Raw genomic sequence first — 24095 nt, 5'->3', positions numbered from 1 at the left:
TACTTTTAATGCGACTTCTGGTGCCGCGTGGTTTTGCTGATGGCCTTGTAGTCTGGTTCGTACGTGGTGAGGTTGAGCTTCATGCAGGCGTTGAGGCCTCGTGACCCGTGAAATTTATCTTCAAAACTAATTTCTGTTTACTTTAAAATGACAAACTATTATTAAACAATATCACAAGTATTTTAAAATCAGTTCCAAACTGATTTTTGTATTGTTTTTCAGCTCAAATTGTCTGGGAGCCATATATGCCGTCACCAGAAGAGCCATATATGGCTCGCGAGCCATAGGTTCCCGACCGCTGCTTTAAAGTAAACCATTAACTACTCGCTGTTTTCTACTCCCAGTCTGTAGACGCAATGGACATTTGTATTCAAGAAAGATGAATAGATGGTTCTTCTGCCAGGAGTATCTATAAGTCTAACCTTTTTTCATTAATGCTCTAGCAGAAAAATGTATACCCCATGAAGGCTCGTACTGTATACATTTTTGCTCGGTGGATCTTTTGCTCTAAACAGGGGCCATTGTCTAAAATGTTGGCTCGTTATCGTGCCTGTGCAGACGTGTTAGTTTCTTTTTATCAAAGAGCCCGTTTGAGCGGCAGACTCTCGAATGCGGCGGACGTGCACGTGGGGGGGGTCGTGGTGCAGTGCGGCAGTGGATATCTGTCCGTGCTACCAACACCATTGCCCCGTAACGCCCATGTTGTGCGCGGCGGTCCCCCATCCGAGCACTCTCTCGGCTGCACCGTGCGCGTCCCGTGAGATGAACTGTCGTGGAACCCTCCTCCCCGCCTTCTCCATCGTCCCACCTCCAGGTCGGCTCCGTGCGCATCCCGCTGAGGACGGAGCGCTCGGCGTCTCGCCGCCTCGCCACCGGCCCCGCCGCGTGCAATCGGCACGTCCAGCCGAGGGCCGTCGCCCCGCAGGAGGAGCCGGTGGTGGCGCCGGCGAGGGCGTCGCCGCGGCCGCCGGAGGATGGGGACGCGCCGGCGTTGGGAGCCGAGGCTGTGGACAACCTGCGAGGGAAACCTGGGCAGGGATACTACATCGAGTTGGCCTTGGGCACCCCGCCCCAGATGGTAACACTCGCTTGCGCAATCGCTCGCCGACTTGCTCACTGAACCGCTCACAAACTCGTTTGGTCGCTCACTCGCTCACTCCACTCGCGCTCATCTACATGCCTGCTCGCTCAGTCGCTCGCTCGCTTGCGGTGGAGGAGGAGTTTTATTGTCAATCCTTGAGGCGAGGGTTGGTTGATCGCAACACATGTTGTGCAACTCCCTTCCAATGGGTTTCGAGGTGCCATGCCCCGGCTTGCTCGGAGAAGACAATACAGTAAAGTATAAACTAACATCTGTCCCGTCTGTATCGGATAGAATATTGCCCCTTAGCACACGTGGGGTTTTCTCTGGGTGCTCGGGTTTCCTCCCACGCGAATATAAACACCTCAATTTGATGAAAACACCTCGATATGTAGAGCACTGCAGAGCTTGTGAATATGTTGGCGCCAGCTAACCGCACGATTGCCTCTTTCATCTTGCCTGTGGTTCCTTCGTGATCGTCAGATTTGTATGAATGACGCCATATACATTTTCACAAATAACGTGATTATAATGATGCAACTGAGACATGTTTATGTCTCCCTCGCCAAAGGGGTTGTTGTTACTGTGTCACGCTGGGCTGCCACCTGCTCGCCAAACGAAGATGAAACTATCAGCACGGCCTCTCTGTCTCCCCCCACACCGCTGCAGCTGAACATTCTGGTGGACACGGGCAGCAGCAACTTCGCCGTGGGCGCTGCACCCCACCTCTTCCTCAAGCGCTACTACCGCCCCGAGCAGTGAGTGCCGTCGGGCATTGTGCTTCAATCTCGGCCTGCGTAAAAGGTGCTCCGCTGCTGGTACTCTTGTGCGCTTGCGTGCACGTTTACTTAATATGAAACGTGCAAATATAAATGCACACCAGTTTGACCTTTGAGCAATCGCGATGTAGGGAAGGTAACACAATTGGCATACCTTGCTTGCTGTGCGCGCATCAGGTATCGACTCCTCTTGTGTAACCCGACGCCTACGCAAATTGTGTGACAGGATGCACAGTAAAGCCTCTCGAAGCCAGACTGATTGGCGAGAGATTCATTTCAACTTGAAGGGGATGTCTGGCATGCTGGGAAAAAAAGATGATGACGTTACGAGCGATGACGATTGTACAGGTGTTTATGGTTCTGTATTGGTGATTGGCGATGCCTCTGGTTTTTGCTCACAGTGATACATCTGTTGACAATGCGAGCGATAACACCGATGCTGATTATCACGGATAATGGTGTTGCAGGTCACGGTAATAGCAACAATAAATAAATAAAGATGACGCCTTCCGCTGTCGCGCAGAGCTTTGAGATGCCGTCGCATCCCGACGCTTGTAAAGCGACGCCCCGCCGCGTTGTGTGCCACCGCCGCAGGTCATCGACAGTACCGGCCGCGCCGCTCCAGCATGTCCGTGCTGTACACGCAGGGCGGCTGGCAGGGAGACCTGGGCACGGACCTGGTCTCCGTGCCGCGCGGTGCCAACGCCAGCGTGCGCGCCAACGTGGCCGCCATTACCTACTCCAACAGCTTCTTCGTTAACGGCTCCAACTGGGAGGGCATCCTGGGGCTCGCCTACGGCAACGTCGCGCGGGTGACGATGACGACGACGATGGTTCGTTTCAGAGCCTCGACAGGCGCTTCACTCACGCGATGGGCGACTTGCATCGCACGTCATCTCGGTGCATCTGTACGGGCACCCCCAGGTGTTCGTTGTCCCCGTGTGGCACAACGCGCCCCATCGCCCGGCCTGTACGGCGCAGTCAAATCCTCGTCTTTAGCGCGTGGCGTTGACGCGACGCGTCTTCGCTCCAGCGTGTGCTTTTTTCCTCATTACGGACCGTTTTGAAGCTGAACGCTCACCGCGCCCGCTACGATGCGAGTCGGGCGCGCGTGAGGGACTACTTTTCTGAGCTGCTACGTGGGTGTCGGCTGCTGCGAGGTTCAGTGACGCTGGGAGGCTGGTACTGTGCTAGTGGTGCTCGCTGCCTTACGCCACTGTGCCTCCCTCGTCCCTCGCTCGTTGTTCCGGCGCCTCGCCATATATCTCGCACCTTTTGTATTCAATTCAATGTCTGTCGGACATAGCATATATTTTTTTATAACGTACGTACACAACACTTTTGTAAAAAGAAACATGTAAAATAATGTACTGTCAAATAAGACCAAGAATAAACTCAGGGCTGGAATGGCCTCCCCAACCTTTACCAGTTTTCTTTGTGGGAAAATTCGCTTAACGCGAATTCGCTTTATGCGGTTGTTCTATTAACTAGGGCGGCCTGCCGGGTTTAAACCGCAGCAGGGGTGGTGGCCGTGGGCGCGGGGGACACACCCGTGTGGTGGTGGTGCACATGACGGTGCTCACTACGGTGATGATGCCGATGGCGATGCTCGTAATAACGATGCCGGTTGTCGTGACGCTGGAGGTGTGTTTTTTATGGTGACGACGCTTGTGTTATCGCTGATGATGATGACGATGATACCGCTGCCTATCATGCTCGTTCAGCCTGACGATTCCTTGGAGCCGTTTTTCGACTCGCTGGTGAAGCAGACGGGCATCGCCAACGTCTTCTCGCTTCAGCTGTGCGGCCTCTTCCCCGACCCAAACTCCACGGACGGCACGGCCGGAGGCACTATGGTGCGCCCGCTTTGCGTGCGTGTGTGCGTGCCTGTGTGTGTGTGTGTGTGCGTGCCTGTGTGTGTGTGTGTGTGCGTGCCTGTGTGTGTGCGTGCCTGTGTGTGTGTGTGCGTGTGTGTGTGTGCCTGTGTGCGTGCCTGTGTGTGTGCGTGCCTGTGTGTGTGCGTGCCTGTGTGTGTGCGTGCCTGTGTGTGTGCGTGCCTGTGTGTGTGCGTGCGCGTGCCTGTGTGTGTGCGTGCGCGTGCCTGTGTGTGTGTCAGCGCTCTGCGCTACGAACCCGGCGACCCGAGTTGGGTTCCCTCTCACGGGCAACACCACCAGTGACGATCATCTGAACTGGCCCTGGGTTATCCCCTAAGGCGAATCGGCCTCAAATGAGTACCTGGTGTCGTGTATGTATCCATTAGGGAGACAAAGGTGGCCGGGCGTGGTGCTGGCCACCCTCCTCTTGGTGCACCGTGCCAGCCTTAACAGGCGCTCGCTAACAGCACTTGCCCCGACAACAGTCTGTCGAAGGCTCCACTGGGGTGTCTCTTGTACCTATCACCCATCGGCGTGTGTGCGACCCTTTTGCGTCCACGTTGGTTTCTGTGGGCGCTCCTCGTCGTCCACTCGCAAGAACACTCGGCATTGTACAAGTCGCTGAAGAGTGTTGCCATTGAAGTGATTATCTTGACCTGTCGTGGTGGCGCTTGGGCTAGAACGCTCGACTCTAATCAGAAGGTCGAGAGTAATCCGGGTCGAGGGTCAACTCGGCCAATCATTCCTCCTGGGTAGATACAATGACTACCACTTTATGATACGTGCTCTGCGCCACCGATGGAGATTGGTGCCGTCTCAGTTGCTCATTGGAGCGGAGGGAAATGCAGTTCTTCTAGTGTCAAGCACGAGCACTGAGTCTGGTTTGAATTCTATAATACTTCCCCGGTGTGAATTCACTCGCTGATGTCGCTCCCTCTGCGGCTATCTTTGCAGATTCTGGGTGGGGTGGACACAGACCTTTACATCGGAGACATGTGGTACAGCCCCATACGGAGGGAATTGTATTACGAGGTGATCATTGTGCGCATGGAGGTGCACTGGCAGGGACCTTAAAATGGACTGCAAGGAGGTAAGCGTGCCCTACGTGCGTGCGCTCGTTCGTTAATTCCACGTGCCATGAAGAAGGACCGTTGCCCGTGATGGCTCAGCTTCGCGCATTCCACTGGCTGCATGGCCATGCTGGCACAAGGGCTGGGATAGACGTGGCAGCGATTTGTAACAAAGCAACGACCCTGCTGCGTGATTGCTTGAAGGGATCTCGGAGGTAGCTCTGTGAGATCAACTTTCGTCGGCCGTTCTCCAACGCGAAAGGTTCCACTTCTCCACGAGCGAAATTCGAATGGACACTTGGCCTCTCTCTTGATCGTGTGATGCTGTGGGAACGGATGCTTACACGTGTGCATTTTGAAGCACGTCGTGTTTCCACGCCCCTTGGCAGTACAACGACGACAAGAGCATCGTCGACAGTGGCACCACAGACCTGCGCCTCCCGAAGCGAGTCTTCGACGCCGTCGTCTCCGCCATCAAGCGCAACTCTCCCGTGGGTTTCACACGGACGCCGGTTGCGCGACGCGTGCGCGGCTGGGCACACGTCGACTCGTGGACTCGCGCGCTCGCTCGTGACGCGTGCGATCACACCACGCCCGCAGTAGTAGCGGTCGCATGTTTCCGAATCGTCTATATTTGTTCTAGACCACAGTTGCCGAGCACAGGCCCAAAGGCCTAAAATGGCAAACGGCCATTTAAAGTGTAAGAGTTTGTGAGTTTGTTCTGGGATTGAGCGAGGTCGTAAGATCTTCGGAAATGTGACGACGGGAAGGGAGATTACAGAGCGGGGAGGAGATCTGAGGCACCTGCGATTTAGCACGGCTGGCTACGTACGGTGCGAAACAACTTCTACACACAGAGGCAACAGGGTTATGCGATGAGCTGGCCACATCACGTTCGTTAACTGCTTGCGCACACAGCACTTTAGCTGACGGTCTGTGCACAATGATTGGCGGATAATCTTTATCCATGTGTGTGGGCGTGCGTGCGTGTGCGTGCGTGCGTGCGCGCGCGCGTGTGTGTGCGTGCGTGCATGCGTGCGCGTGTATGTGGGCGTGCGTGCGCGCATGCGTGCGTGTGCGTGCGTTCGTGTGTGGGCGTGCGTGTGCGCGTGTGTGTGTGTCCGTGCGTGTGCGTGCGTTCGTGTGTGTGTGTGGGCGTGCGTGCGTTCGTGTGCGTGTACGTGCGTGTGTGCGCGCGTGTTGCAGACGGAGAAGTTCCCCGAGGGTTTCTGGCTGGGAGAGCAGCTGGTTTGTTGGAGGCCGGGCAGCACCCCGTGGCATCTGTTCCCGAACATCTCCCTCTACCTCATGGGGGAGGCCACCAACCAGTCCTTCAGGGTCACCGTCGTGCCCGCGGTGAGCAGAGCCGTTGGGCGTTTTGAAATCCGTGGGGTTGCTTGTCACGTTTCACCAAAGAGACGCGGTTGCCTGCAGTGCCGCTCGGAGTTCTGTCGCCGCCTGTGACTTATTCGAGATGTGTTACTCGTGGCCCTGGGTGTTCACACAAAAGTCACAACGATTTGTTTCACTTTGCCGTGCAAGTCTGTCGCGTGGCGTGCAACCACGAAGTTGGCGGCAGTGCGCGCTGCAGGTTAATGACGCCGCAGCGATGAAGACGTGGCCTGTGTACGTCTGTTGTTTGCGGGCATAAATAACAGTATCATACGTACACAATACACATGGGTTTAGCAACATATTTGTGTGTTTCTCATGCGTAGACACGCACTGGGTAGTGCTAATCTGCATGTGTAACTTTGCAAAAGGGCAGTTGCTACACTTTGCAACCACTGTTGACTTCACACAAAACGGTACCTATTTTATGCACTCTATAGTTATGATGGACTGTGTTGGCTCCTGCCCAGGATTTGAAATCATCCTGTTGCAACTGTGAGTTGGGAGTTCTAGCACATCACTGCCAGGTTGTCTCTTATTGATCCTGTGTAAACATTGTCTCCCCTGTTTGGGCTATTGATAATTGCACTTGTGTCGAGTTTCCAGCCACTCGCCTCAATGCTCGAGTCCCCTTTAGCCACCATGTTTTAGATTTGACCTGACGGCTGACGTTGGAACTTGCCAGGGCAATCGGCGAACCACTGTGAGATGTCTACTGTGTGTGTGTGGGTATAAGACAGAGTTCCCTCATGTGACACTCTTAGCTGGCACCTATGAAGGCCGGTACAGTACATGAGATAAACTAAAACTATGAAATTAAACTATTTCTATTTCACCAGCTCAGGCCACGCTGAGCTACGCAGTGGCTAGGAGCTCACCGAAGTGGCTTATCGCGTGCAGATTTATAGCGGCCACATTTTTCTAAATGTAAAGGGATAAACCGGAGGACCCAGAGAAAACTACACGCAATCGCCAGGAGAACTTGCAAACTCTAAACGTCAGTCGGGATCGAACCCACGACCTCCTGTGTACCAGGCGAGGTAGTTAACGTCTCCTAGCCACCGTAGCAGCGTGGCAAGCGTCACGCCCGACCGCTTTTGTCTCCCCAGTGCTCACTAGTTACTGATTTAAGGCTGAGTTGATGTAGGGGAGGCCCAAGAGTTCAAACATCACTTGCCACAGATGTTCTCCATGACCGGGAATCAAAATCAGGTCGCCAGGTTCATCATGCAGTGCACTGACCACTGTGCCGTCGCTCCCCAAAGTAATGTGACTCTTCTGCTCCCTGCACACGTACACCACACAAGGGTGGTTGCTCTCTCAGGCCAGTGTTGAAGGCGAGCTGGTAAGGTCATTGTTGTGGACTACACACACTCTACAACAACAACAACAACCGCCATTTGCCACCAGGTGGTAGTGATGTCACCACAGCGCTTGTGCCAGGCTATGTCCAATCGGAGGCTATCACGTGCAGTTTGGAAGGCAGGAGATCATGGGACGGACCCGGGTGCTGTATGTGTAGTCCACAAGCAATGACTCAGATGCTGTGACTTGGCTGAGATGACGCTCTCCTCTGTGTACCAACTTGCTACGTTTTAGCCGCCCGGCGCTCCGCTCATTGCCGTGAAATGGTACATCGCACAGCGGTACCCCCGTTGTGCGATGTACCGTTTCAACAGACTGTTGGGCCAAGTGCTGCTAGCGGGCACCTATTGCGGTGGCCACACGAGGAGGGGGGTGAGTGCCCGCCGCCACGCCCCACCGCTCTTGCGTCCCTCGTGGCGATATCCGAACATCGCTCCACGTACTCACTTGAGGCCAAGTCGACCAAGGGACGAGTTGAGATAATCGTCACCGGTGTTGACCCCGAGCGAGAATCGAGCTCGTGGTCAACCGGTTCCGTAGCGCGGCGCGCACTCGCCCCTGCACTGCCGCGCGCCACAATCCCATCGCACGCAAACGCACGGCGGCGTGCCCTCTCGACGTCGTCGCCCCCTCGTGCGCGTCGGCCACAGCAATACCTGCGCGCGGTGGAGGACGTGGCGTCGACGCGCGACGACTGCTACAAGTTCGCCATCTCGCAGTCGAGCGCGGGCACGGTGATCGGCACCGTCGTCATGGAGGGGCTCTACGTCGTCTTCGACCGCGCTGGCAAGCGCGTCGGCTTCGCCGTCAGCCGCTGCTCAGGTGCGTCGTCGCACCCGCGTGCGGGTACGAGATGCCTTTTCTGGGGGTGCGAGACATGACAGATTTATTTAGAAGGTAAATCATCGAAAACACAAATGAAGCACGGGCACTTAAGTACAACTGCTTTGTTTCATCAACCCTATGTCTCTATAACTAAATTGTAGCGATTGACAACCAAAGGGGTTGGGGGGGGGGGTACAGGCTCCAGCGAAGGTTAAGAACCACTGCATTAGCGATACGACATTTTGCTTGACACCAAAGCGGCTCTTACAGACAAGGTCCAAGCGAGGAAAGTCGACATACAATCCAGGAAGTCTAAATAGCGACTCGATTCTAAATGACGTTCGATCTTCACGTTTATTTGCGTGTCGCTTATTCGCACGCAAACGCGTGCCGGATTCTCTCCCTCCCTCCCTCCCCTCCCCCCCTCCCTCCCTCCCCCCCCCCCACCTGCAGTGCGAGGAGGCCCCGGGGACCCCCCCCGGCGTGTGGGGCCCCTTCGTGCTGCCCGACGTGAACGTGGCGGAGTGCGCGCACAGCGCGGCGCCGTCCCACCAGGCGGCGCTGCTCACCGCCGCGTACGTCGCGGCCGCCACCTGCGCCCTCGTCGTGCTGCCCGTGTGCCTCCTGGTCGCGCCGCGGGGCCGGTGCTGCCGCTGCCGGCGCGGGGCCGGTGCGACAAACTTGGTGGCATTGCAGCTTCTTCCAGTGAGACAAGCGCTATCCATCACCCAGGAGTAGGGCAAGTACCTATTTTACCAGACCTGGAAGGATGATGGGCTGAGTTATGACTCTCTGTATAACATTAAAATTCATGACGTTTCCAATTGAGAGGCAGGAATTATTTTACAGCATCACCTGGCCACATGTATATATACGTGTGTGTGCGTACGTGTGTGTGTGTGCGTGTGTGTGCGTACGTGTGTGTGTGTGCGTACGTGTGTGTGTTGCGGGGAGCGGCAGCGTAGCGGTTAGCGCGCTGCACTGTGAACCTGGTGACCCGAGTTCGATTCCCGCTCGCAGCCAACACCAGTGGCGATTATCTGCACGGGCGACCTTTGTCTTTGTTTACCGTGAGTGAGTGTATGTGGGGAGCAATGTCATCGTTCGTGGACCCGTCAGCCTTCACGTCACGCCAGTGGCAACTGATGTTAGAACCTGGCCCGGCCCTGCCTTGCTCTATGTGCATATAACACACGTTAGCGCGTCGTGGGGTGTGCTGTTTCACATCTGCTTCATCGGTGCTCGCTGATGTCATTTCACTCCACCAAACTGTGACACTTGAGGGGAGACAGTGTTCTACACCAAGATCTACACACACGCGTACAAGTGTATAAACTCCATGCAATATAATGACACTTTATTTAAAACAAACTCTACAATATATTCATTCTGTAATTATATTTAGTCAACTTTGGTCTTTTTTAATTGTTTTCATTTTTCTGTCACAAAATAAAGCTCCTCATTGTGAAGGCTGAGCTGGAGCCTGCTGTTGCTGTATTTTGGCTGGCGCTCTGCGAGCCGCCATGAACATCACATGGCCTTGGAAATACATTTGAGCATATCAAATGGCTTGGGGTAATCGACTGAAGTTGCCTCTGGTGTGCAATGCGTTCGGCGTCGGATGAGGAAAACCCGTGGAAAACTGTTTTTGGGCCGCCTTGAGATGTCTCCAGAGCAAATGTCCAGCATAGTTATGCGTGTGTCTGTGTGTGTGTCTCTGCATGTGTGTCTGTCTCTGTGTGTGTCTCTGTGTGTGTCTCTGTGGTGTCTCTGTGTGTCTCTGCATGTGTCACTGCATGTGTCACTGTGTCTATGTGTGTGTGTGTCTCTGCATGTGTCACTGTGTCTGTGTGTGTCTGTGTGTGTCTTTGTGTCTCTGCATGTGTCACTGTGTCTGTGTGTGTGTGTCTGTGTGTGTGTGTGTCTCTGCATGTGTCACTGTGTCTATGTGTGTGTGTGTCTCTGCATGTGTCACTGTGTCTGTGTGTGTCTGTGTGTCTCTGCATGTGTCACTGTGTCTGTGTGTGTCTGTGTGTCTGTGTCTCTGCATGTGTCACTGTGTCTGTGTGTGTGTGTCTGTGTGTGTGTTCTGTGTGTCTGTGTGTCTCTGCATGTGTCACTGTGTGTGTGTCTGTGTGTGTCTGTGTGTGTGTCTGTGTGTCTGTGTGTGTCTGTGTGTCTCTGCATGTTTCACTGTGTCTGTGTGTGTGTGTCTCTGCATGTGTCACTGTGTCTGTGTGTGTGTGTCTGTGTGTGTGTCTCTGCATGTGTCACTGTGTCTGTGTGTGTGTGTCTGTGTGTGTGTCTCTGCATGTGTCACTGTGTCTGTGTGTGTGTGTCTGTGTGTGTGTGTGTCTCTGCATGTGTCACTGTGTCTGTGTGTGTGTGTCTGTGTGTGTCTGTGTGTCCCTGCATGTGTCACTGTGTGTGTCTGTGTCTGTGTGTGTGTGTGTCTGTGTGTGTGTCTGTCTGTATGTGTCTGTCTGTGTGTGTCTGTCTGTGTGTGTCTGTCTGTGTGTGTGTGTCAGTGTGTGTCTGTGTGTGTGTCTGTGTGTCTCTGCATGTGTCACTGTGTCTGTGTGTGTCTGTGTGTCTGTGTGTGCCTGTGTGTCTCTGCATGTGTCACTGTGTCTGTGTGTGTGTGTCTGTGTGTCTCTGCATGTGTCACTGTGTCTGTGTGTGTGTGTCTGTGTGTGTGTGTGTCTCTGCATGTGTCACTGTGTCTGTGTGTGTCTGCATGTGTCACTGTGTCTGTGTGTGTCTGTGTCTCTGTCACTGTGTCTGTGTGTGTGTCTGTGTGTGTGTGTGTCTGTGTGTGTGTGTGTGTCTGTGTGTCTCTGCATGTGTCACTGTGTCTGTGTGTGTGTCTGTGTGTGTGTCTCTGCATGTGTCACTGTGTCTGTGTGTGTCTGCATGTGTCACTGTGTCTGTGTGTGTGTGTCTGCATGTGTCACCGTGTCTGTGTGTGTCTGCATGTGTCACTGTGTCTGTGTGTGTGTCTGTGTGTCTGCATGTGTCACTGTGTGTGTGTCTGTGTGTCTGTGTGTGTCTGCATGTGTCACTGTGTCTGTGTGTGTGTCTCTGCATGTGTCACTGTGTCTGTGTGACTGCCAAGTTGTCCTTATTTTCGTTGCCTTCTGATGAGTCCAGCAGAGACACTCCCTGCACACCGGGTCGCACAAAGACAAAGATCCCCGTGTAGCTTTAACAGACTGTAGGGGCAAGTGCTGTTAGCGAGTAGCACCTATGAAGGCCGGCACGGCACACGAGGGGGTGGGTGGCCAGCACCACTCCCGGCCGCCTTTGTCTCCCCAGTGCCCGATGATGCTGGATGCAATTACCAGCGAAACGTCGTGCTACTCAAACATTGTAAATGTTGTGGTTTCACGCTTCAACACACCGGTGGGCTAAAGCAGTGAACTCTTTTGTCTTTTGTCAACGTGACAATTTTTACTGATTGGCCGTGTCGGGTGGTGGAGGGTTACGACACATTTATAAATAACGCAGCGATCTCACCCAAAACACGTTGATTACGAATAATAAGCCTGCTACGAGTTAAACTGAGCAGTTACGTTGTGACCAGTGTAGCTACTAGCCTGGTGGTCACCGACACAGCTTGTAATTCTGTTAAGGGGAAAGTTACCCCGTGTGTTGGAACTGAATCAATGTGTTGCCTCCAAGGCAGTTGAACCCATCGCACTTACAGTTTACAATCCTGTTGCCGGCTTCTCCATTTAAATACTCCCACAAACGCCTTCGCCGAGAGAATGAACGCCGGCGCGGGATTTGGCGGGGAAACCAAAACCGCCGCCGTTTCGGATAAAAAAGGCCCTGGCACGTCCCGCTCACTTTGCCGTCGGGGGGAATGTCTGTGGCGTCGCTATCGAAGCGCACGGAGGGGCGGACGAGTGACGGGGGGTCGTGTACCGTGCGGTGGCGCCAACCGAGCGGTGGCACTCGCTCACGGTGGCACCGGGCTCTGCAGGGTGTGCAGGATCCTGCGCGCCTTCTCCGTCATCAACGCTTGGTCCTCCGTCTTGCCGCACGCCACCGCCTCCCACTCCTCGCTCATCTGTGCGGGCGGGGGGTCAAAGATTGTCACCGCCGCGTCACCAACCCTCGCTACCCTGTCAGATCCAATGCTGCTGCTGCTGCACTATTAGACACTCACATTTAAGTGGAATAAAAACATCTTCATATATACCATGTATCGTCGATGCAGCCAATGGTGACTGGGCTGTTACCCTCAAACTCATTATACAAGATCGTGTGTTGCTTGACGGGTGCGATGTATAAATGTGAGTATGAATGATATTATTGTAAGACCCAGGATGGCATCTGTACTGGCCCAATGCTGACACAGGCCTCAGCTCTCTGTGCCACCAAGCTCCCTCAGGAGATTGTCAGTCCACGTGTGGCAACGTTGCCTTTAGCACAACACCATCATCATCATTATTATTTCAACTGAAAATAATTCATGGTGTAGTTGGGAGCTGAAAACACAAAGATATGGAAACAATCTGAATCGACAAGCTTTGCACCGGGTGCATGAATCGTATTAAGTAACTAATGTCGCTCACTCTCAAGCAGCAGGCGCGTCGCGTGGAAGAGGCGCATTGCAGCCCAATAATGAAACGCAAAAAATAGCACACACACAAAAAGGTGATTCATACTAATTATGGCAAGCGATGTCATGATTGTAATGAGTGTGTATGTGCAATTCAAGCATGCATGCACTGCTGTGTGGGAACAAACAAAAAGAGATAATTAGTGTTGCTTTCCAGCACTGCACTATGGCTAATGACAGCTCATTATTATAACAGATGAGAATGGTCCCAGCCACAAGGAGAGTGGCACGGAGCGTGCACATCCTGAGACAAGCACGCTGCTGCTCCGCAGTGGCAGAGCGGGGAGAGATCATTCAAACTCTGCACTCACATCGATTGTATTGGTAAAGAGACAATAGCAAAAATTGGTTTTCTGTATCGACACAAGCACTGCTTCCCCCCCTATGTTCCGCTTGGAATTGATCAAAGCTACCGTACTGCCTCTACTTGATTCCTGTGACATCGTGTATAAATCAGCCCCAAGTACTGTACTGAAGAAGCTTGACTCAAAATGTATCACTCGGCCTTAAGATTTGCATTGAACTGCCCATATAGGACTCACCACTGAGATCTCTACATTGGGTCAAACTTAACGTCTCTTAATGATCGACGGCTTGTGCACCAGATCTTATTTATTCACGATGCACTTACAAGAAATCAGCAGACTACCTGCCGGATCTCCTCGCTGTTTCGAAGAACAAATGTGACCTCAGGTCTTTGCTCATTTATCAGCTTCACGTTCCTTATCGCCGTACAAATACTGGAGGAAGGGCCTTTGCTATTGATGCCGCCAGGGTCTGGAATGCTATCGCCAATAAATTGCAACTTGGATCACTACCTCTGAGATCTTCACTCAAAACTGCTCTAGAGGAGTTGTACGCCCATAGCTGCCACTGCTATTCAGAATGGCCTGCAATCAAATGTATCATTCTGGATGACCGCTGCAAAGTATGATCTTGAGTTTTGATTATGGTGTGCTGATCATTAAAGGTGTATTGAAAAATTTAGATTCTGCTACTGATACTCCTGCTGTTATGGAGCGACTCATGCAGCCAACTATGGCTGCAAAGTTTGGTCGTACATGTTATGTATCTCGTTTATTGTTACATTTGAATCACAGTTCCTGTGAACACTTTTACATTGTTTTCATAGCTTTATTTTGGTGATTTTGAAAACGTTTTGGTTTAGCCATATTTGTTTTTTTATAGTACAGAGTTAGCCTGATAACTTGAATCTAAATTGTCTTATGGGTGTTATTGTTTGACTTGCATCCCGCTGGGATTTTTTGCACACAGCGTTGAAACACGGTGGTTTTGTGTGCAGTCGGAAAGACAGCGTCAAATCAGACGTCATTCAGACGCTGTCTTTCCGACAGACCTGTTCTTCACCTGAGGACGGCTGCTTGCGTTGTGGCCGAAACGTCGTGAGAATTGTATTTTATTATGTTTTGTTTTTATTGTTTTATTATTTCCCTTCTACGTGATGACTTTACCGAAAGAAGCAAGAAGACGAACTAAACTGTGCTTATTTGACCAGCTAGGGCCCGCTGAGCTGTATAGCTCTTCTTCAGAAGCGGCTTGGCCACAAACTGCAGCTCGACAAAAGTGGCTCGTCGTCACGTGGAGATGTTTCGCAGCCGAACACTGTACATGCACGCCGACTCCAAATGTGGAGGGAGAAACCCGAGGACCTGGAGTAAAATCCACGGGGAGAGAGACACACAAACTCCAAATAAACAGCAGGTGTCAGGTATGGGATAGAAGCCACAACCTTCTACATCCCTGGCGAGGGAGTTAACGTCTCCTGGCCACCGCGGCGCTGCAATCGCCGTGTGGTGAAGGTGCTCACCTTCCAGGGGTTACCGGTTTTGGCCGAGCGGAGGCCGGTGAATCTCCCCGGGGTGTCCTGCAACGAGGACGCATCCTTCCCCAGCAGCTCCAGCAGCTCCTGCAGCACCAGCTGGGAAGGTGTCTGAGGCTGCAAACGACCCAATTACGCAATGGGATTATGCACCCAGCACCATTGCTCTCGAATGCAAAAACTTAGCAGGAACCCTCCTGGCAAAAAGTGTCTCCAGACCTTAATCCCATAGAAAATCTGTGGAGGGAGCTGAAGGTTCGAGTTGCCAAACGTCAGCCTCGAAACCTTAATGACTTGGAGAAGATCTGCAAAGAGGAGTGGGACAAAATCCCTCCTGAGATGTGTGCAAACCTGGTGGCCAACTACAAGAAACGTCTGACCTCTGTGATTGCCAACAAGGGTTGTGTCACCAAGTACTAAGTCATGTTTTGCAGAGGGGGTCAAATACTTATTTCCCTCATTAAAATGCAAATCAATTTATAACATTTTTGACTTGCGTCTTTCTGGATTTTGTTGTTATTCTGTCTCTCACTGTTCAAATAAACCTACCATTACAATTATAGACTGATCATTTCTTTGTCAGTGGGAAAACGTACAAAATCAGCAGGGGATCAACTACTTGTTTCCCTCACTGTACTCCTGCCATGTATCATCAAATTGCCGGCACCACGTGACTCTGTGCTACAGCCTTGTAAGAGAAAGCACATGTTCTTGCTGTGCACCAGAGTGAGTCACGGGGGGACTACCGCCATCGTTTTCTGAGGACTGCTTAGCTCTATGAGACCTCCTTTACCAGTGGCAAGATAGTGATAGGTTTTTACCCTTTCAACTGGTACAAAAACTGACACCTTTATACAAGGGATCATGTTGTGTACCAGTTGAAAGGGTAAAAACCTATTACTATATTTTGCCACTGGTAAAGGAGATGTCTCATAGTGTAAATGCTTACCCTGAGCTCGCAATACTCTGATGGTGCGCTGTCTTTGAGTTGTACGCCTGTTGGCGTCATCTGGTCCAACACCAATGGAGACTAGGCTCTAAGAAAAGCTGTCTCGGGTGTGGACCAATCAACTTCAAGGACAGTGCATATCATTATTATCATTATCAGAGTTGTTTCTTTTTGTTTGCATTTTGACTGCTTGTGTTGTGGTTATTGCAAACATGATGCCTTGTATAAAGGTGTCAGTTTTTGTACCAGTTGAAAGGGTAAAAACCCATCACCATATTTTGCCACTGCTAAAGGAGATGTCTCATAGTGTAAACGCCTTGAGTGCGCCCAATCTTGCCAAATCTCTCAGAATCCAGATGGGATTGAGGGCCCAGATAGTCCTTGGATGGGCAAACCACCATGGACCAGTGTTCTAAGCTGTGGGGCTTGCGTGGTGGGCAGCAGAGGCCCACGCAGCAACATCCGTTGTTGAACTGCGCATTTAAACGACCACCTCTTTGCTCGCCTCTTGCACTGAAGTATGGTCAGCCCAAGACCCGCACAGACGAGGCCATCATCCAGCAGCCGATTAACAAATGGGTTGTAGGCACACATATCATAACTACAAATGCTGATGATCACAAGATGTTAACTACCTCGCCTGGCATACAGGAGGTCGTGGATTCCATCCCGACCCTGATGCCTGCTGCTGTATATTTGGAGTTTGCGTGTCTCTCTCTCATCATCATCACGGTGGCTAGGAGATGTTAACTACCTCGCCTGGTATACAGAAGGTCGCGGATTCCATCCCGACCCTGACGCCTGCTGCTGTATATTTGGAGTTTGCGTGTCTCTCTCTCATCATCATCACGGTGGCTAGGAGATGTTAACTACCTCGCCTGGTATACAGAAGGTCGCGGATTCCATCCCGACCCTGACGCCTGCTGCTGTATATTTGGAGTTTGCGTGTCTCTCTCTCATCATCATCACGGTGGCTAGGAGATGTTAACTACCTCGCCTGGTATACAGAAGGTCGCGGATTCCATCCCAACCCTGACGCCTGCTGCTGTATATGTGGAGTTTGCATGTGTCTCCCCGTGGTCGCGTGGATTTTTCTCCGGGTACTCCGGCTTTTCCCTCCACATTTAGAAACGTGATCTCGAGTATTTGGCTGCTATAATTTCGACACGATGATGATGACGATGATGATGATGAGCCCCTTCGTTGGGCTGTCATGTGCAATGGCCAGGTCACTTCTGAGAAAGAGGCACACAACTCGGCGGAGCCCTTAGCTGGTGAAATAGAAAATAGTTTAATAGTTTACTACGGGTCGACGTACGGCGAGCGTGAAAACAAACGCTGAATAACCATCATAGCCCTCACCATCAGCTTGACGGGGCCGTACTTGCTCTCATGGGCTGCCAGCGCTTGCTTGACCGGCGTGGGGGTGCGGGGCGGTCCCAGGATGGAGCGCCGGATGTTGGAAGTGCGGCAGCTGTCAGCGGTGACAAAAGAGCGGCCTGCCGCGTAATCCCGTACGGCAGAAACGTTCGTGGCAGCAAACATCGTCAGTTTCTCTTCCGATTCTGTTCCGGTGACGTGCGTGCACATCCTCAAAATGACACCACCGGAAGGAAAACTAAAATAAAACAACTTTTTCGGTACCGAGGCTCCCACAAGGCCATGCGGGAGGGGGGCGTGTGGCACAGTTTGGCTGCCAGCTGTTGTAGAGTGGCGGTGGTCGTGTCGCGATGGTTTGTCTGCGGTGAGTAACAATGTCTTTAAAAACAACGGTGTTACGCTTCTCGCAAGTTCTGAGATTTAGTGGTCAACGGGACACCCACCACCCTGCAACTTGCAGATGTCTCGGAACGGTGAAAGGCTTCGCTTGCAAAGAATAGGAATGTCCCAAGGTGGTGAGGTTACTCAGTTAGCTGAGCCGGCACCACTGATATCCTGGGTTTGGATCTGGATTTCATCCATCCGACATGAAACCAGCCGGGTTCTCAAGGGGTGTGGTGATGTTCTCAGCACAACTGCACACGGAAACAGTCCTTCACGATAAATGTGGTTCTCCCATCAATTTGAGTAAATTTCAGCTCACACAATGCCTGTCATGCGATGAACCTCAATATCAAACATTCACTTTGAGAATGAGAAATGTCGCCACACCAGGAAGGAACAGGGGAAAGTAGAAACAGAGGGGTGGAGGAACAGAGGGGTGGAGGGACAGAGGGGTGGAGGGACAGAGGGGTGGAGGGACAGAGGGGTGGAGGGACAGAGGGGTGGAGGGACAGAGGGGTGGAGGATCAGAGGAGTGGAGGGACAGAGGGGTGGAGGATCAGAGGGGTGGAGGAACAGAGGGGTGGAGGATCAGAGGGGTGGAGGAACAGAGGGGTGGAGGGACAGAGGGGTGGAGGGACAGAGGGGTGGAGGAACAGAGGGGTGGAGGGACAGAGGGGTGGAGGGACAGAGGGGTGGAGGATCAGAGGGGTGGAGGGACAGAGGGGTGGAGGAACAGAGGGGTGGAGGGACAGAGGGGTGGAGGAACAGAGGGGTGGAGGAACAGAGGGGTGGAGGGACAGAGGGGTGGAGGAACAGAGGGGTGGAGGGACAGAGGGGTGGAGGGACAGAGGGGTGGAGGGACAGAGGGGTGGAGGAACAGAGGGGTGGAGGGACAGAGGGGTGGAGGGACAGAGGGGTGGAGGAACAGAGGGGTGGAGGATCAGAGGGGTGGAGGGACAGAGGGGTGGAGGGACAGAGGGGTGGAGGGACAGAGGGGTGGAGGGACAGAGGGGTGGAGGGACAGAGGGGTGGAGGATCAGAGGGGTGGAGGGACAGAGGGGTGGAGGGACAGAGGGGTGGAGGGACAGAGGGGTGGAGGGACAGAGGGGTGGAGGGACAGAGGGGTGGAGGGACAGAGGGGTGGAGGGACAGAGGGGTGGAGGGACAGAGGGGTGGAGGGACAGAGGGGTGGAGGGAACAGAGGGGTGGAGGAACAGAGGGGTGGAGGAACAGAGGGGTGGGGGAACAGAGGGGTGGAGGGACAGAGGGGTGGAGGGACAGAGGGGTGGAGGAACAGAGGAGTGGAGGGACAGAGGGGTGGAGGGACAGAGGGGTGGAGGGACAGAGGGGTGGAGGAACAGAGGGGTGGAGGAACAGAGGGGTGGAGGAACAGAGGGGAGGAGGAACAGAGGGGTGGAGGGACAGAGGGGTGGAGGAACAGAGGGGTGGAGGAACAGAGGGGAGGAGGAACAGAGGAGTGGAGGGACAGAGGGGTGGAGGGACAGAGGGGTGGAGGAACAGAGGGGAGGAGGAACAGAGGAGTGGAGGGACAGAGGGGTGGAGGATCAGAGGGGTGGAGGAACAGAGGGGTGGAGGGACAGAGGGGTGGAGGAACAGAGGGGTGGAGGATCAGAGGGGTGGAGGGACAGAGGGGTGGAGGAACAGAGGGGAGGAGGGACAGAGGAGTGGAGGGACAGAGGGGAGGAGGGACAGAGGGGTGGAGGAACAGAGGAGTGGAGGGACAGAGGGGTGGAGGGACAGAGGGGTGGAGGAACAGAGGGGTGGAGGAACAGAGGGGTGGAGGAACAGAGGGGTGGAGGATCAGAGGGGTGGAGGAACAGAGGGGTGGAGGAACAGAGGGGAGGAGGGACAGAGGAGTGGAGGGACAGAGGGGAGGAGGGACAGAGGGGTGGAGGAACAGAGGAGTGGAGGGACAGAGGGGTGGAGGGACAGAGGGGTGGAGGGACAGAGGGGTGGAGGATCAGAGGGGTGGAGGAACAGAGGGGTGGAGGGACAGAGGGGTGGAGGATCAGAGGGGTGGAGGATCAGAGGGGTGGAGGAACAGAGGGGTGGAGGAACAGAGGGGAGGAGGGACAGAGGAGTGGAGGGACAGAGGGGAGGAGGGACAGAGGGGTGGAGGAACAGAGGAGTGGAGGGACAGAGGGGTGGAGGGACAGAGGGGTGGAGGGACAGAGGGGTGGAGGATCAGAGGGGTGGAGGAACAGAGGGGTGGAGGAACAGAGGGGTGGAGGATCAGAGGGGTGGAGGGACAGAGGGGTGGAGGGACAGAGGGGTGGAGGATCAGAGGGGTGGAGGGACAGAGGGGTGGAGGAACAGAGGGGTGGAGGAACAGAGGGGTGGAGGGACAGAACAGAGGGGTGGAGGGACAGAGGGGTGGAGGGACAGAGGGGTGGAGGGACAGAGGGGTGGAGGATCAGAGGGGTGGAGGAACAGAGGGGTGGAGGGACAGAGGGGTGGAGGGACAGAACAGAGGGGTGGAGGATCAGAGGGGTGGAGGGACAGAGGGATGGAACAGAGGGGTGGAGGAACAGAGGGGAGGAGGAACAGAGGGGAGGAGGAACAGAGGGGAGAAGGATCAGAGGGGTGGAGGATCAGAGGGGTGGAGGATCAGAGGGGTGGAGGGTCAGAGGGGTGGAGGGTCAGAGGGGTGGAGGAACAGAGGGGTGGAGGAACAGGGCAGAGGGAACGTACGCTTTGCCACCACCCTTGGAGGGCTTTGGCGTGTGGTCCCTCTGCAGTGGCGTGGTGACCTCCACCTTGTGGCTGCACACAGGGGTAGAGGTGAGCGACGGGCACAAATCCACCTTCAAGTTCAGGAACTGCACGCACGGGGGGCACAACCACGCAGCGGCACCAATCGCGCAACGTCTGGCTCGAGGCTACCAACGTCCTCGAAATGAACGTATTTGACAGTACATCGGTGGTGCACGGTATAAAAAAAAGGCTTTTTTTCTCTCACAATTATTATTTCTTTTCCTGCGATTCGCAACCCCGGTCAGAAAATATTGCGTGGGAGTGGTGGTGGTGCGGCAAAATCAGTTCTCGTCATGCTGAAGCGGTCGGAAGGAGACGAATGTTATGAGCGGCCGTACAGCAACACCCAGCCTGATGAAGATTGGCTGGCCCAGTGTTCCAAAGGCAGATTTCACTAAACTTGGTCGGACGATTCCTCGATTCAACGGTACCCAAATCAATGGTCAACCTTGACCTGGGAATCGCGTCAATTGAAGACCGCTATACATATCTGCCGATTCAAATTTCCATTTCAGACTGTTTTACAGGGACCGGTGTGTTATGCTGCACCGGTGTACCGACAAAACGTCTAATTATCAGTATCAAGATCATCGCCCCCTCCTGGCAGACTAATGCCGATCCAGGTGCCGGGTCATCTTGGGCTGCATAGGCACAGCTGCCAATACGGGGATCTGTGTCGTGAAGTGATAGAGCACGCAAACTCCAAACGTACAGCAGGTGTCACGGTCGTCATCGAACCCACAACCTCCTGCATACCGGGCGAGGTAGTTAACATCTCCTAGCCACCGTGATGATGATAAGAGAGACACGCAAACTCCAAACGTACAGCAGGCGTCAGGGTCGGGATCGAACCCACAACCTCCTGAATACCGGGCGAGGTAGTTAACATCTCCTAGCCACCGTGATGATGATAAGAGAGACACGCAAACTCCAAACGTACAGCAGGCGTCAGGGTCGGGATCGAACCCACAAACTCCTGAATACCGGGCGAGGTAGTTAACATCTCCTAGCCACCGTGATGATGATAAGAGAGACACGCAAACTCCAAACGTACAGCAGGCGTCAGGGTCGGGATCGAACCCACAACCTCCTGAATACCGGGTGAGGTAGTTAACATCTCCTAGCCACCGTGATGATGATAAGAGAGACACGCAAACTCCAAACGTACAGCAGGCGTCAGGGTCGGGATCGAACCCACAAACTCCTGAATACCGGGCGAGGTAGTTAACATCTCCTAGCCACCGTGATGATGATAAGAGAGACACGCAAACTCCAAAAGTACAGCAGGCGTCAGGGTCGGGATCGAACCCACAACCTCCTGCATACCGGGCGAGGTAGTTAACATCTCCTAGCCACCGTGATGATGATAAGAGAGACACACAAACTCCAAACGTACAGCAGGCGTCAGGGTCGGGATCGAACCCACAACCTCCTGAATACTGGGCGAGGTAGTTAACAAGAAGCAGCAAAGGGGGTGGGGGGCCATGCTACCTGCGACGGGGAGAAGGGGAGCTTCTTGAGGGGCGTGCTTTTGCGAGTGTCCTGCGGTTCGCTCATCTCGTCCGTCAGCGGCGACGAGAAGGCGGGGGGGAGGAGTGGCTGAGCCCGCGCACGCTCCTGCGCCTCAGGATGGTGGGAGGGCTGCTGAACTTGACGGTGACCGTGGGCGTCGTCAGCAGAGGCACCTCCACCTCGGGAGTAATTTGCGGCAGCTGCTTCGAGTTGGCCTGGGAATGGAATACAAGGCAAGGGTCAATGTCACGTGTGATAGTAGGCCTCGGCAAGGTACGGTAAAAAATAGAATGTTTTTACCCTTTTATCTGGCAAATGCTTACCCTGAGCTCTCATACTCTGATGGTGCTTTGTCTTTGAGTTGTGCGCCTTTTGGCGTCATCTGGTCCAACTCCATATGAGACTAGGCTCTAAGGAAAGCTGTCTCGGGTGTGGACCAATCAACTTCAAGGACAGTGCACACATTATCAGAGTTATGTTTTTTATTTGCATTACGACTGCAGGTATTGTGGTCTATGCAAACATGACTCCTTGTAAAAAAAGGTGTCAGTTTTGTAGCCAGATAAAAGGGTAAAAAAACAATTATCAAGGTACGGTAAATTACCTATTTTACCGGGTAAAAGGGTAAAGGTTTCGACATGCCAAGGGGTAAGGTACAGGATAGGTTAAAGGTAGCTCAGAAGAATTACCTGGGAGGGTAAAGGTAGCACGAATTACCCGGTAAATACGGTACCTTGTTTACCGCTAAAAGCTCCGTGGCGCAGTCCGTGGCCTCCATTATAAATTGCGATCATTGATGTCGGACCAGATGGAGACGGTCCACGTCCTTGAGGCAGAGGCACTAGCGGACGAGGTCAAGGATGCCAGCAACGGCATCTTTGGGGTTGCTGCGAACAGCAATCGAAGGAGGCAGCGGCAAGCGTTCCCGTGGGAGCACACGCACCGTTGGATGGAGGGTGATCCCCGGCAAGGCAAGTGGTTTTCCACCCACACGAAGAACGCGTCGGGGTGGAAAGCCCACCTCAAGAAGCACCACGTGCTGGCACCAGGCGGCGGGGTCGGGTCGTTGGCGTCGGCGAGCCGCCTAAAGCAGCAAACTCTGAGCCGGCCAGCAATCCCGGATCGCCTCCTGGCAAAGTTTGAGAACGCGGCGGTTGATTTTGTTATCCGAGGCGCGATCTCTGTGGAGGAGCCGCCGGCAGCGACAAGTTCCAGCCCTTGGTCAGCAGCACATTGACGCAGGGATACGAGGCCCGTCGATGGTTGACGAGATCGCCATCGACCACCGGGACGAGGAGGTCATGGAGGGCCGTGTCGTCGACAGCCTCAACGCCCGATTCCAGAGTATTCTATCTGAATAAAGCGCTCTACCTACAGTTTTTTACCGTTATAACACCTTGTTCACGTGTTGTAGTACCCCAGTAATGTCCCTGTAATCGGGTTATTTGCATGGGGTAAGGGTAAAAGGTAGGGTAAAGGTAGGCTCGTTTTTTTTACCGTTTAACTTTGACCTTACCTTGCCGAGGGCTATGTAATAGCAATAACACCGCGTTATGTTTGCAAGCCGCTGTTGTTGCAAGTCGCAGATTAAGCCTCGCGGCACACGGAGGCACGGAAGACACCACAGCCAAAGTGGGAGGCAGTCAGAACCGGCGCCAATAATTGCAAACGATAGTCGTGATATTGGGATGCTTGACCAACTCCATTCTCGAGTGTTGTTGATGCACGTGGGAGGGGACCAGAGTACACCCACGGAAACATCGCGGGCGCCAGAGGCCGCGCTCTTCATTGCCAGGGCCGCGAGGCCACTGACGGCCCCCGACACAGTCGAGGAGACACAAACAGTGAAAATACCCCTCCCCCCATGTCATCAAACGTGCGGCGTCCCTCCTCGCACTGACGATGTCTTGTCGGCGAAAGTGGGCCCTCCTGTGAAGATGACGAGTCAAGAACATTGCGCTAAGGGGTAACGCCGCTAACGGAGGGAAGAGACGCAGAGAAGGGCTGCGTGCAGAACGAGAGAGAGCCAGAGAGAGAGAGCGAGAGAGGTGGGGGTTTAACATAAAGCCAAGTTAAAAAATTTACAAAAATTACGAAATGATGAACGAAGCAAAGTACCGAATACACCGAGCATCTTCTTGTTTCCACTGATCGTAAACAAAACGAGACGGAGAGAGAGAGAGGTGGTGGGGGGGGAGAGAGAGAGACAGTGCGAGTGCGACGTACGGGCGTGCCGGGA

General features: G+C 53.7%; 1 protein-coding gene and 1 pseudogene across 1 annotated transcript; one reads left to right on the top strand and one right to left on the bottom strand.

Annotated features, from left to right (window-relative positions):
* Nucleotides 1-814: 814 nt before the first annotated feature.
* On the top strand, nt 815-9127 carry LOC133362348 (beta-secretase 1-like; annotated as a pseudogene).
* Nucleotides 9128-11436: 2309 nt separating this feature from the next.
* LOC133362344 (myb-related protein A-like) lies at nt 11437-22817 on the bottom strand. Its single transcript, XM_061581272.1, has 7 exons — nt 22800-22817; nt 21836-22071; nt 20282-20409; nt 17168-17279; nt 14845-14973; nt 12317-12461; nt 11437-11551 (listed from the first exon to the last, which is right to left on the bottom strand). The coding sequence occupies exons 2-6, from the start codon at nt 21899-21901 to the stop codon at nt 12351-12353; spliced, it is 546 nt and encodes a 181-aa protein (XP_061437256.1). The 5' UTR covers nt 21902-22071; nt 22800-22817; the 3' UTR covers nt 11437-11551; nt 12317-12350.
* Between the last annotated feature and the right edge of the window lie 1278 nt (nt 22818-24095).

Source organism: Lethenteron reissneri, unplaced genomic scaffold (assembly GCF_015708825.2).
Source record: "Lethenteron reissneri isolate LAM-NWPU_2019-01 unplaced genomic scaffold, ASM1570882v1 scaffold_1449, whole genome shotgun sequence".
Lineage (NCBI taxonomy): Eukaryota > Metazoa > Chordata > Hyperoartia > Petromyzontiformes > Petromyzontidae > Lethenteron > Lethenteron reissneri.
Note: the sequence above shows the minus strand (reverse complement) of the source record. Positions and strands in the feature narration are given on the sequence as shown.